Source organism: Oncorhynchus keta, chromosome 27 (genome assembly GCF_023373465.1).
Source record: "Oncorhynchus keta strain PuntledgeMale-10-30-2019 chromosome 27, Oket_V2, whole genome shotgun sequence".
NCBI lineage: Eukaryota > Metazoa > Chordata > Actinopteri > Salmoniformes > Salmonidae > Oncorhynchus > Oncorhynchus keta.
In genome coordinates, this window is record NC_068447.1 from 26788320 (window position 1) to 26800345 (window position 12026).

Consider the following 12026-nt stretch of genomic DNA (forward strand, 5'->3'; position numbering starts at 1 on the left):
TTGTTTGGTTTGCCTTGTTGATTATATTGAATAGGTAACACCCAAATAAATGTTTATCGTGCAAACTAATCCATGAAAGTGTGTAAACCTCGTTTTATATCATGGGAGGAATTGGAACAACGTCAAGATAACCAGATATCACTTGCGATTCCGATTTAACTACGTTTTACATGTAAAACCTCTTATTTCATTGTGAGACGAGATTATCTGTGCAGCGCGTCTGCAATGAATAATACCTTGAACCGGCCCTAAATTGCCGACGCATGTGCAATGAAAGCACTTCCTTTTCCGCTCATTGCGCTGCGTTTTCTTCTTCAACCAAGCTTCTCCTCAGCGTAAAAAAAAAGGTAAACACAATTGATATGTACACATTTGAAAATACTGATTTTCACTGGGACAAAAGTAAGCTATTTAGTATCAATGCGTTGGTTGATATGATAATTTGGTGCAGATGTATTGCTTGCTAAGTGAACAACATGATAATGGTTTATGAGTAACCTCCATTCATTTAGCTAACGTTCTATCACTGAAGCCCAAAAATAACTAAATCTGTTGCCACAATTAGACAACCACTCGCTAGCGGTCCTCTTGCGTTATTGTACTTTATGTATACTATCATGGTAAGGTTAATTGAATAACCACGTTATTGTAATGCTGTCTATTCTGTACCATTTAAGATCACTAACCGCGTGTTGGCTCAAGTGAATCCGACGTCATGAGTTTGTTCGGGGCCAGCACTGGCTTTGGCGCTGGGGGATTTGGAGCGGCAACCACGGACACCCACAACCCAATGAAGGTAAGTAGCTAGCACATAACATTACCTATCTGTAACCTGCTTAATAATCAATATTTTTTTACTGGTAGAACTTGTTCTGAGAGGTGTAATTCAAATGTATTTGATTTTGATTTTGAATGATATGTTATCTCATACAGGATGTGGAAGTAACCTCACCCCCAGATGACAGCATCAGTTGCTTGGCGTTCAGTCCTCCTGCCATGCCAGGGAACTTCTTAATAGGGGGATCCTGGGCCAATGATGTGAGTCGTCATGTTCCACTTAAAGTGCCCACTTCATACTTATGTTTGTTGCTATGAGTCTAAAACCCATTCACTTTGTAACAACATATGAGACTTTTTTCTTACATTTTTCCAGGTGAGGTGTTGGGAGGTACAGGACAATGGGCAGACAGTCCCCAAAGCTCAGCAGATGCACACGGGTCCCGTCCTTGATGTCTGCTGGAGCGAAGTAGGCCCCCTCACATCACATGTCTTTACCAACCATATGAGGTGTTTGAATGAAACTTGACTTATTTGTTCCCTTGCTCTTTTAGGACGGTAGCAAGGTTTTCACTGCGTCTTGTGACAAGACTGCCAAAATGTGGGACCTCAACAGCAACCAGGCAATACAGATCGCACAGGTAAATATTTCAGGCTATGAATACTGTTTTCAGTGTTATTTTTCAATTTGTAGTTTTATCACCTCTCTGTGCTTCCCTTGAATACATTGACAAGTCCTGTTGACACTAGATCATATTAGAAATGGTCTGTGTTTTCATTTAGCATGATGCTCCTATCAGAACAGTCCACTGGATCAAAGCCCCCAACTACAACTGCATCATGACAGGCAGCTGGGACAAAACTCTGAAGGTAAGAAACATGATTGGGATTGGGAACTATTTTATATAATAGTTATTATAGGTTATTAAAGGAATAGAGCCAAACAGTCCTTTATCCCAGTGGCAGTAAGGCTCCTGAATGACAGTCACTAGAATGTTCAGCGGGCTGGCTTACAGTTGACATTGTACTGATGTGAAGTGTATATTGTGTACAGTTAAATCATTATGAGTCACCCATGAATTTGTATGCTTTGATGATATGTTTTAATTTACAGTGTCAGAAACAACATTTCCCCATTGTGATCATAAAGTCATTCTTAGTTATATTTTTAATCATTCATTTATTTGTTTGATTTGCTCTGCTCTGCTGTAGTTCTGGGACACCCGCTCGCCCAACCCAATGATGTCTCTGCAGTTGCCAGAGAGGTGCTACTGTGCAGACGTGGTGAGGACCTAGTGCTAAATCTCCAGTGATTCATATTCTTTAAGTGGTTTTCTATAATAGCTCTAAATAGCGTTCAGCAGAGTTTGTGTTCAGCAGAGTTAAATGTTCCCCAAAAATTGCTTAAAGTGTGCTGTCCTGGGGCCTCATTTATAAACGGTGCGTATGTACAAAATATACCCAAAAATATTCATGTGCCAGTTTTACCACAATAGTTGTCACAGTACTTGACGTGAGAATGTCCTTTCCTCCACACAAATTAAGACCATGTGTACGCACATCTTCTGGCGGTTTAAGTATTGCAATCAGGAAAGTTGGCCTGTGCAAATGGGGTATATGGTGACACACTTATTCATAAACGCATAATAACGAGATGCAGCCATTTGCTGTTAGTGAGAATAGCAAATATCAAGTGTGTTTTGTTTTTAGATTCTAAAAGAATTACAGAATTATTATTTTTGTAATTATTTCTGAATAAATTCCTCAATTTTTATGGCTGTGATGGGTTCATATTCCTGAAATAGCCATTCAACAAATTACCATGTGCATCTCTAATTTAATTGGGTCAATGTAAATAGATAGGCAATGTATTTCAAGTTTTGCTATACGTGATCACATATGCAGCTTGGTTTCTAGCCGACAGACGAATGTAACAGGTGAACATCAACACAGTTGATCTTGTACTTTGAAGAATGTATGCTACTACTGTATGCCAATTGTTTTCTCTTTTTAGAAATGGCCAATATAGCATAAATTACTGCATTTTTAAAAAACCTTTCTGCCAACACAGTAAATAGACAAGTTACTGCAAAATAGCATAACTTTCTGCCCACAACTCTACAGAAATGTGATCAAATATACCATTGATTTTTTTTATAGAAACTGCCGTGGCCTAATTCCAATAGTGACAAATATACAGAAAATAAAGGGAGCGTTATTGTCACTGTAAAAAGTGAACGGAGGGCGTTTTCCGGGTGGAGATTTAATACTCGTTCACGCATGCTCAGTTTTATGGCAGGTCTGATTTATAACGGGAAACATGCGTATGTATGGTGTGCACCAAGTTTATAAATCTCTATTTTTAGACGTACGCATTCTTTTCAGAAATGGCGTATGCAGGTATTTGGTGTGAAATGTATGCAACGGTTATAAATGAGGCTGCTGGTTTTATAAGTCATGTGTTGTCAACTCTGCTGATTGGTTCCCTGTTGTTTTCAGGTGTACCCCATGGCAGTGGTAGCGTCTGCAGACCGAGGTTTGATTGTATATCAGCTTGAAAACCAGCCGTCTGAGTTTAGGAGGATAGACTCACCGCTCAAACACCAGGTGACTGGTCTCACATACCAGGTGACTTACAGGTCTCCCTAAAAGAGTTCTTTTGACCTCATTGGGACTTCCTGGATAAATAAAGGTTACATTAAAAAAGAACAATACATTTACAGGACTGTCTACTACTGTACATACACACACCTTTTCAGAGTGCAGTTTCCATTGATTATCAATTATTCATGAATAGTTCATGCCTGTGGTGTACACCCTAACACTACCTCTTCCATCTCCCTGTATCAGCACCGCTGCATAGCCATTTTTAAGGACAAACAGAACAAGCCTGCTGGATTTGCTCTCGGAAGCATTGAAGGGCGGGTTGCAATTCACTACATCAACCCTCCTAACCCGTGAGTGCCACAAACCAGGCTGTTCCTTAAACTGTGAGAAAGACCTTGGCTACCACCCACGGCACCCTACTCACCACACTCTGTTTTTGTGTTGTAGAGCCAAGGATAACTTCACCTTTAAGTGCCACAGGTCGAATGGAACCAACACAGCCACACCACAAGATATCTATGCTGTGAGTCCAGATTTTGCTCTCTACACCCTGCTTTCATATACATTTGACTACAGTCAGTAGGTAGCATAATATATTGGGGTGTTTTTCATGCAAACACCTTGCTGTTTCTGATTAAACAGGTAAATGCCATCTCCTTCCACCCTGTCCACGGGACACTGGCGACTGTTGGGTCAGATGGTCGCTTCAGCTTCTGGGATAAAGACGCCCGCACCAAGCTGAAGACCTCTGAGCAGCTGGATCAGCCAATCACAGCATGCTCCTTCAACAACAACGGCAACATCTTTGCTTATGCCTCCAGCTATGATTGGTCAAAGGTAACATTTTCTCGTACCTCATGTTATGATAGGTTGATTTAAGACTCATTCTTTTCCTTCAAATGGCCAGGCAATATTTTAAATAAGCAAAATTGATACATCTTTGTGTTAAAACTCAGGGACATGAGTACTACAACCCTCAGAAAAAGAACTACATCTTCCTGCGTAATGCTACTGAGGAGCTGAAGCCACGGAACAAGAAATGGTGAGTCAGAATGCCATTGTCATTTCATCAGTCACGTTTGGTCACCTCTATGGTGACCGTCAAGACATGATTTTCTATGCTCTCATTAAGAAATGTAGAACCACATGTATATTGGTGGACAAGAAAAGACTTGAAAGCAACAGACTTAATGGCTTGTACATTTCTCTCATGTCTCTAGATTTGTCCAGTATCTCGCCTGTTGTTTGCAAAATGGAGGGTTGTCAAATGCACACGTCATGCCTGCACGACCCTGTTCCTTTCCTGTGCCAACACCAATGGTGGAAGCTGGTGCTTGCAAAATAGGGGTTGGAGAGTGATAAGATATTGTTTTGAAATATCTGATATTTTATTTTATTTTGTCACGATACCATGGTTGCATTTAAAGTAATGTTTTTTTTCTGTTACGTTGTTGTACAATTTAACGATATTGGAGAATTACATAAATGAGTAGATAAAGACAAGTTACACTATCCAACTGTTTTTTGCAACACCTTTTTTCATTCTCTTGTACATATTTTTTAAATTTAACTCGGTGTGTCAGTTAAGAACCATTCTTATTTACAATGACGGCCGACCCCGGACCAGTTGTGCGCCGCCCTATGGGACTTCCAATCATGGCCGGATGTGATGCAGTAATGCCTTTTGGTCTGAGATGCAGTACTTTAGACTGCTGCTCTACTCGGGAGCCAACCCCTGCACATATTCACATATGTTTAGAACACTAAACAAACAATGCATAGAACATACATGGTATACTGGGCTTCTGTAACTGAACATTACCCTATTTCCCCCATTTAGATTTCTATAAGAGGGACACTGAATTTGGGAAAGGGGATACTTAGGGGGCTGCCTTAATTGACATTAGCACCCGGAAAACAGTGGGTTAACTGCCTTGCTCAGAAAAGATTTTTACCTTGTCGGCTCTGGGATTCAATCCAGCAACCTTTCGGTGACTGGCCCATCGCTCCTACCCGCCAGGCTACCTGCTGGCATCAATAGCTGCAGGTCCCAGTATCTCTAAATTCTCTTGTCTATAGTAGGCTACTATAATGTATAGCTAAACTACTCTGCACGATAAACTGAAAAATGCTACAGGAAAATATGTTTAGTTCTATACGATAGTAGACTACAAGCAGAATTCAGACAGACAGGTTTAGATCAGTGTTTCCCAACGCTGGTCGATTACCCTACATTTTTATTGTAACCCTGGACAAGCACACCTGATTTTTTTATTTTTACCTTTATTTAACCAGCCAAGTCAGTAAAGAAGAAATTCTTATTTTCAATGACGGCTTAGGAACAGTACTTTTTGTCAAGGGCTACAACGAAACTCTACTGTTGGAGGTACTCAAGGACCAGGGGTTGGGAAACACTGGTTCAGATGACCAGACACCGAAGCGGGAATTCGTGTATTCTCGCGATGGACTTTTACGTCACAGTCTACATAAAACATTCGAACTCCTCGGCTACTGCTCTTTTGATTACGATATTTTGTGCGAGGATCAATAATCATGCCTCGCATCTATGTTGGAAAACTTAATTATAATGCTCGAGAAAAAGACCTTCAAAGATTTTTCAATGGCTACGGAAAGCTTATGGAAATTGATCTGAAAAATGGGTAAGTTGATCATATAAGAGAATCAGTTGGAACAAAAATAGCTGGCAAGCTAATGGTAACTTCATATCCAGTTGGCGTTAGCTAGCTTACGTTACCTACTTGCTTTCGTCTAGCTTCCCCAAAACATACGCGAAATACATTCACATTTGCCTTTCATTTGTGTTATCTGTGCGTGTAATAGAAATTAGCTCAAGTTAGTGGTTATTAGATGCACACATTTGATTTACTAAAGCATTTAACATGTTTAGTAAAGAAGGCCCCGAGCTAACGTATTTGGATGCTAGCTACTACACAGCGTGTTCAAAATGGCTGCTTGTTTGGCTGCAGGCAGTTTTCTTGGTCGTTACTCGTTATTACAGCCAAAGTCATGAACCCCAGAATTTCTCTTTATTAAAATGTGATTTTTAAACCTAGCCTTAACCAATCACTCTTAACCTTAAACGAGGACCAAAAATATAATTGTTTTCATGCATTTTTACAATATAGCCAATTTCGACTTTGTTGCTGTGCTATCTAGTGGGAACCTATTATTTTTTGTGCGGCCATGTGGCTACCAATGACGTATATAAACCCTGGATTTTGGATGCTAAGTATTGGCATATGAAGCTCTGAAGTCACCGGTCGGCCATATTGGCACTCCACAGAAGAAACAGTCCTCCGTATTAATAAATGTCATTCCTACAGTATTTCAATATTACATGTGTTTTTTTGTGGGGGAGACTGACAATAGCACGTTCTAAATGTATACTTTTATAGGGTGTCCTCCCACAGGGTGTAACACAAATTTGCATGAGCTGAATTAAATGTAAAAGGCTTTGAGAATAAAAAGCCTGGTATATGTTCAGTGCTCCGTTGACATTTCAGAGTTACACTTGTGAATTATTTGAAAAAATAACAAGAATTGAGTGGGTATGGAAAGTGTGTACTAAAATGTGATATACTACATGACTGCTCAAAATCAATATCCATCTTACCTCTTATGTTGGGGCAGGGCTGCATGGTCCAAATAGCATATCACAATATTTTTTCCCAATTTATGACCGACCGTATGTTAAGTTTTGAAATAATAAAAGTTCAACATTTGACTTGAGTAGTGTGTGACCCTAGGGTGGCAACACATACATTCTAAGTTAATTCATTGGGTTTTTTCTCCATTCTGTTCCATTCAACCCAAAATAATTTTCATACATTTCTACATTTCTTGCCCTCAAATTATAGATAATTTCCACACTGCCACACGGGGCTGCACAATATGGGTTAAATAATCTAGGCCTTTGTTTTTAACCAAATGTTGTGATTTAGATCAAAACACTTGGGTGAACTGTTGGAATCATGGAATTAGGATGTTCATTATATTGTTATAATAGTGGGCACTTTGATTACAGTGTTGGACATGACAATGAGGCGGCAGCGTAGCCTAGTGGTTAGAGCGTTGGACTAGTAACCGGAAGGTTGCGAGTTCAAACCCCCGAGCTGACAAGGTACAAATCTGTCGTTCTGCCCCTGAACAGGCAGTTAACCCACTGTTCCCAGGCCGTCATTGAAAATAAGAATATGTTCTTAACTGACTTGCCTGGTTAAATAAAGGTCAAATAAATAAATAAAAATGTTGGACAGTGTTTCCCAGGGGACCCTACAATCGTTGGCTACATTAAATGTTTCTTCGTGTAGCCAACATATTCATCATTTGCCCATTCCTCTTTGATTTAGAAGACACTGTTGCGCAAACAACATTCAGATTGAGGCCTGCTAAAACTTGCTTAGAATAGACAAATTTAGCTTTTTGTAGATGTAAGAAACTAACTAATTGTGTATTTATAGAACCCTTTTGAATTTTATATTAAGAAGCAAAGTGGAAACAACATTGTTGTCATCAACATTGTTGCATGTGCTACATTGACCATGCAGACTGAACAAGTTTCTTGTGGTCAAGCAACAAAAAGTGCTCTCCTAGGGGGGCTAGGTGTGTGTGGAAAGCGGCGAGGAGAGGGATGCCTTGAGTAGCGGTGTAAACTATAAAATGGATGTTATACATGGCATATCACAATTATTATTTTTAACTTTCTAATACTCTTATAGAAGATAACGTAAAAAACAAAACCAGTCCGTGCCTCAATACTGGTGTGTGTATATAGTAAAATACAGCCCTACTATTTTATGTCCTGCGGACTCAAAAAAGAAAGATGTGAGTTCAACAGTAAAGTGAGCCTGTCAGGTAGCCAGTAGCCTTAATTCTTGCAGAGTCCAGCCTAGCTGTTGCAATGCAATTATTATTATTTTGAACATGGCCTTTGAACAACTTGAGGTTTGGACCATTTTTTTTTCAAGGAAAATCTATACAATTAACTTATTTGACCCCTTTGTCAAAAAAACATTTTTTATAGGACACCCTAAACTGAAGCAGATGTGTTAGTTGAGAGATCTGTGTTTTGAAAACGCAGACCCTCAAACAAATGTGCTTTTTGAACCATTTCACCTGTTTTATGTTGCATCAAGACTGTTCAGGGGCGTACAACTATAGTTATCCTTCACAGAAAATGTGACTGGCTAGTTGGCTAATTAGCAGCTTGTAGTTTAAGTGTCTTAATTCATTGGTTTGGCATTTGTTTTTATTGCTAGCTGATTTAACTTTTATCTTTTAGATATGGCTTTGTAGAATTTGAGGATAATCGCGATGCGGACGACGCAGTGTATGAACTGAATGGCAAGGAGTTGTGCGGGGAGCGTGTGACCGTGGAACATGCCAGAGGACCGCGCCGTGACCGAGATGGATATGGTGGTGGCGGGGGTGGTGGTCGCAGTAAGTGCAATATATTTCAATGTTCCTATCACCCTTTTCCCAATGGGTCAAGGAGATGTGAATGTGGTCCGTACACACACAGGCCTGTGATCCTGAAGTGGAGTTTGACATAACTCGCCAATACTCAATGATGTCACCGTTTCCATAGTGTCACCCTTGAGTATGGTACAAGTTTGACCCAACTCAGAGCAGACCTCAGATTACTGCTACTGATTATTTCGGTGTAGTGAAACCATGTTTCTAGTGTTTTCTTCCTGGTGGAATTGTGAACACCAATAAACAACTGTATTTAGTTAAGAAGTCACAACTTTACCGTGAAATACCATTACATGTGAATTGTCTTTGCGTTTTGATTTCAACATTAACAAAGTCCTTGATGTTTCAATTTGAAAGAGTCCAGCTGAGGGCTGAGGCTGAGTCCATTGAGGCTAAGATGACTGCCTGTCCCGTTTGGCCTTGGCTTTCACCTTTACAATGTGTGTGTGACCTATGCCTCTTGACCCTTGGCTGACCTAACCGGAAGCCTTGATGACATCATCCTTTTTCCAATAGACCAGGGGTGATGGTGAGGATTCCCATTGGTTTCTATGTTGAAAGAATAAGTGGGACGGCTTTAAGTCAACATGTTACCTTTCCCTGTAAAGCAGGCAAAGCAACTACATTGTCCCCAGTTTGAAAACCGGTTAGGCTATGTCGTGGGGTAAAACCTTTGTAGAGATATGTCAGTTGGCACTCTTGCAAAATGTGCTACAAGTTTTTGACATTGATTTTGTGGAAGCCTCTTGTTTGTCTTTCAGGATTCAAGAGTTTGTAAGAAGAACATCACTGTCCATTTGTTTATACTGCTAAAGATTTGCGGTTTTTAATGATTTGTCAGACTGGCTGTATGTTGCTGATAACAGATGCAGTGGTGTTCTTTGCACAGCAATGAACTACAGAGGCTGTACAGTGAGGAGAATAAAAATGTACAGCCACTAAGCCAACAAATGCCACAGCTTTAATACCTCAGTCACTTAATTAGGTTTGTCTTGAGACTGGGTCCAGATGGACATCTCACAGGACCTATATTAAACATTACCACACCTTTTATTCTGGTAGTTGCATTCTCTGTTCATGGTCTGATCCATTAAGTGAAATGCCTATATGCCACTCTGTTTTTCTGACAATTTGTCTGTCCTGTCATTTAAAGGTAGTAGTGGTTACAGCAGCAGCAGAAGCCGCACTGGCAGGGATAAGTACGGGCCACCCGTCCGTACTGAGTACCGACTGATCGTTGAGAATCTGTCCAGCCGCTGCAGCTGGCAGGATCTGAAGGTGAGTTGAGGGGACACTTATATGTAAGCAATAAGGCCTGAGGCAGTGTGGTATATTGCAAATATACCATACCTAAGAGCTGGTCTTAGGCACGATGCAAAGCATATTGCCTGGATACAGCCCATAGCAGTGGTATATTATGTACCACAAACCCACAAGGTGCCCCATTGCTATTATAAACCGATTACCAACATAAATATAACAGTAAACAAGTAGTTTTGCACCATACCGTGTTATATTGTCTGATATACACAGAGCTGGAATGCTGTTTCAGCCAATCGGTGTCCATGACCCAAACTACCTGGTTTATAATTATAAGTGAGGGACAGGTACTGAAGTTGAACTGTCAGTTGCTATCCATGGTAGGCCGTTTTGTTTCTGAAAAATTGGGGTAATGTTCGGCAGTGACTTTGCCTGGTCTCCTACAGGATTTCATGCGTCAGGCTGGAGAGGTCACGTATGCCGACGCCCACAAGGAGCGTACCAACGAGGGTGTCATCGAGTTTGGCTCACGCTCGGACATGAGGAGGGCCCTAGACAAGCTGGACGGCACGGACATCAACGGGAGGAAGATCCGCCTGGTGGAGGAAAAGTCTCGCCGCCGACGCTCCTACTCTGGCAGTCGCTCTCGGTGAGGTTCTACATACTACCCTGCTCTTTATGAGTAGTTGAATCCCATGTGTGGTCACACTTATGCAGCCATTTAATGTGACATTTGTATTCTTGTTCCCCCCTTCAGGTCTCGCAGCAGACGTCGCTCTCGTAGCAGAAGCCGCAGGAGCAGTCGCTCCAGGAGTAACTCCAGATCCCACTCCCGGTAAGCTGGCCCTAATGTCTAGAGAAGTATGGTTTAGATTGTTGTACCCATATTGACCAAAGATTGTTAACAATTCTGTCAACACCCTGCAGATCCCATTCTCGAAGCAAGAGACGCCACTCCAAGTCTGGAAGGAAGTCTCGTTCCCGCTCTCGCACCCGCAAATCCAGATCCCGTTCCAACAAAAGCAAGTCCCGTTCCAAGAGCTGCTCCAAGGTGAAATCCGAGCGGGATTCCCGCAGCCGCTCCAAGGAGAAGTCGGCCAACAAGAAGTCCCGTAGCCGATCAGCATCTCCCGTGAAAAATGGGAAGGAGGAGCGTTCCTCTCGCTCCCCTTCCCCAGCAGCTGACCGTCGCTCCAAGTCTCCGGACAAGCGCTCAGTCTCCCGCTCCAAATCCAGGTCTAGATCAGCTTCCCGAGATTAAAGGCTTCATCCACGTGTTCCCCATTTGAGCAACTGGTGATATAGGACCAGCTCCTATTTGATTTGACAGATCAATCGCAGCACCAGGTGCATCAAGGCATGCTCAGTCTTAATCAGTGCTATCCTTGACACTTAACAATCTGAACTACTATTTTGACGTATTATACATGGCATGAGAATGATTTAGTCATGTTTATTGTGGGGGAGTGCGCATCGTAGATTACAGCTATTGATCAGTTTTGTATTAATTGTACATAGAGGAGCTTGTCTGAAGGGCTTTGTATTTAAAACAAGCCAGGCCTTTTCTTGAATATCCTTTTTAGTTCTTGTTCGTATTCCTCTGTCTGCTTTTGCTTACCTCAGGGTGGTGTTTTGAGTTCATTTTTTCATTTTCATGATAGGAGTCATTAAACCTATTGAGCCCCCCTCAAGATGTACTGTATGTGTGCATACAATTTGTAGATGAGCAGATTTTTGGCCTTGTATGAACAGGTTTACCAGGGATGGTGGTACAGATTACACCCTCTCCACATATGAAGCCGTTCTGATTACATGTGACATGCCCATTTTTTTTATTGTACATTTAATAAAAAGTTCATATGAAAATGGCTGGTTTGTGATGTTAT

At 41.2% G+C, this 12026-nt stretch overlaps 2 protein-coding genes across 5 annotated transcripts; both read left to right on the top strand.

Moving 5' to 3' along the window:
• The first annotated feature begins 218 nt into the window (after positions 1-218).
• Positions 219-4896, top strand: LOC118359692 (mRNA export factor-like). 4 transcript variants are annotated; one of them, XM_035738309.2, is made up of 13 exons: positions 219-347; positions 678-796; positions 934-1038; positions 1154-1246; positions 1332-1418; positions 1561-1647; positions 1990-2061; positions 3277-3405; positions 3628-3734; positions 3832-3907; positions 4027-4221; positions 4341-4426; positions 4605-4896. In XM_035738309.2, coding segments are annotated over exons 2-13 (1119 nt in total). In that variant the 5' UTR covers positions 219-347; positions 678-715; the 3' UTR covers positions 4606-4896. The 4 variants fall into 4 exon arrangements, with proteins under 4 accessions (XP_035594202.1, XP_035594204.1, XP_035594205.1 ...); XM_035738310.2 differs by lacking the exon at positions 219-347 and adding an exon at positions 365-402; XM_035738311.1 differs by lacking the exon at positions 4605-4896 and having other exon boundaries at positions 3277-3384; positions 4341-4430.
• A 962-nt stretch (positions 4897-5858) lies between these two features.
• Positions 5859-12009, top strand: LOC118359694 (serine/arginine-rich splicing factor 6-like). Its single transcript, XM_035738313.2, has 6 exons — positions 5859-6044; positions 8687-8844; positions 10034-10158; positions 10587-10789; positions 10898-10975; positions 11068-12009. Exons 1-6 carry the CDS (start codon positions 5938-5940, stop codon positions 11399-11401), a joined length of 1005 nt encoding a protein of 334 aa, XP_035594206.1. The 5' UTR covers positions 5859-5937; the 3' UTR covers positions 11402-12009.
• The last annotated feature ends 17 nt before the right edge of the window (positions 12010-12026 follow it).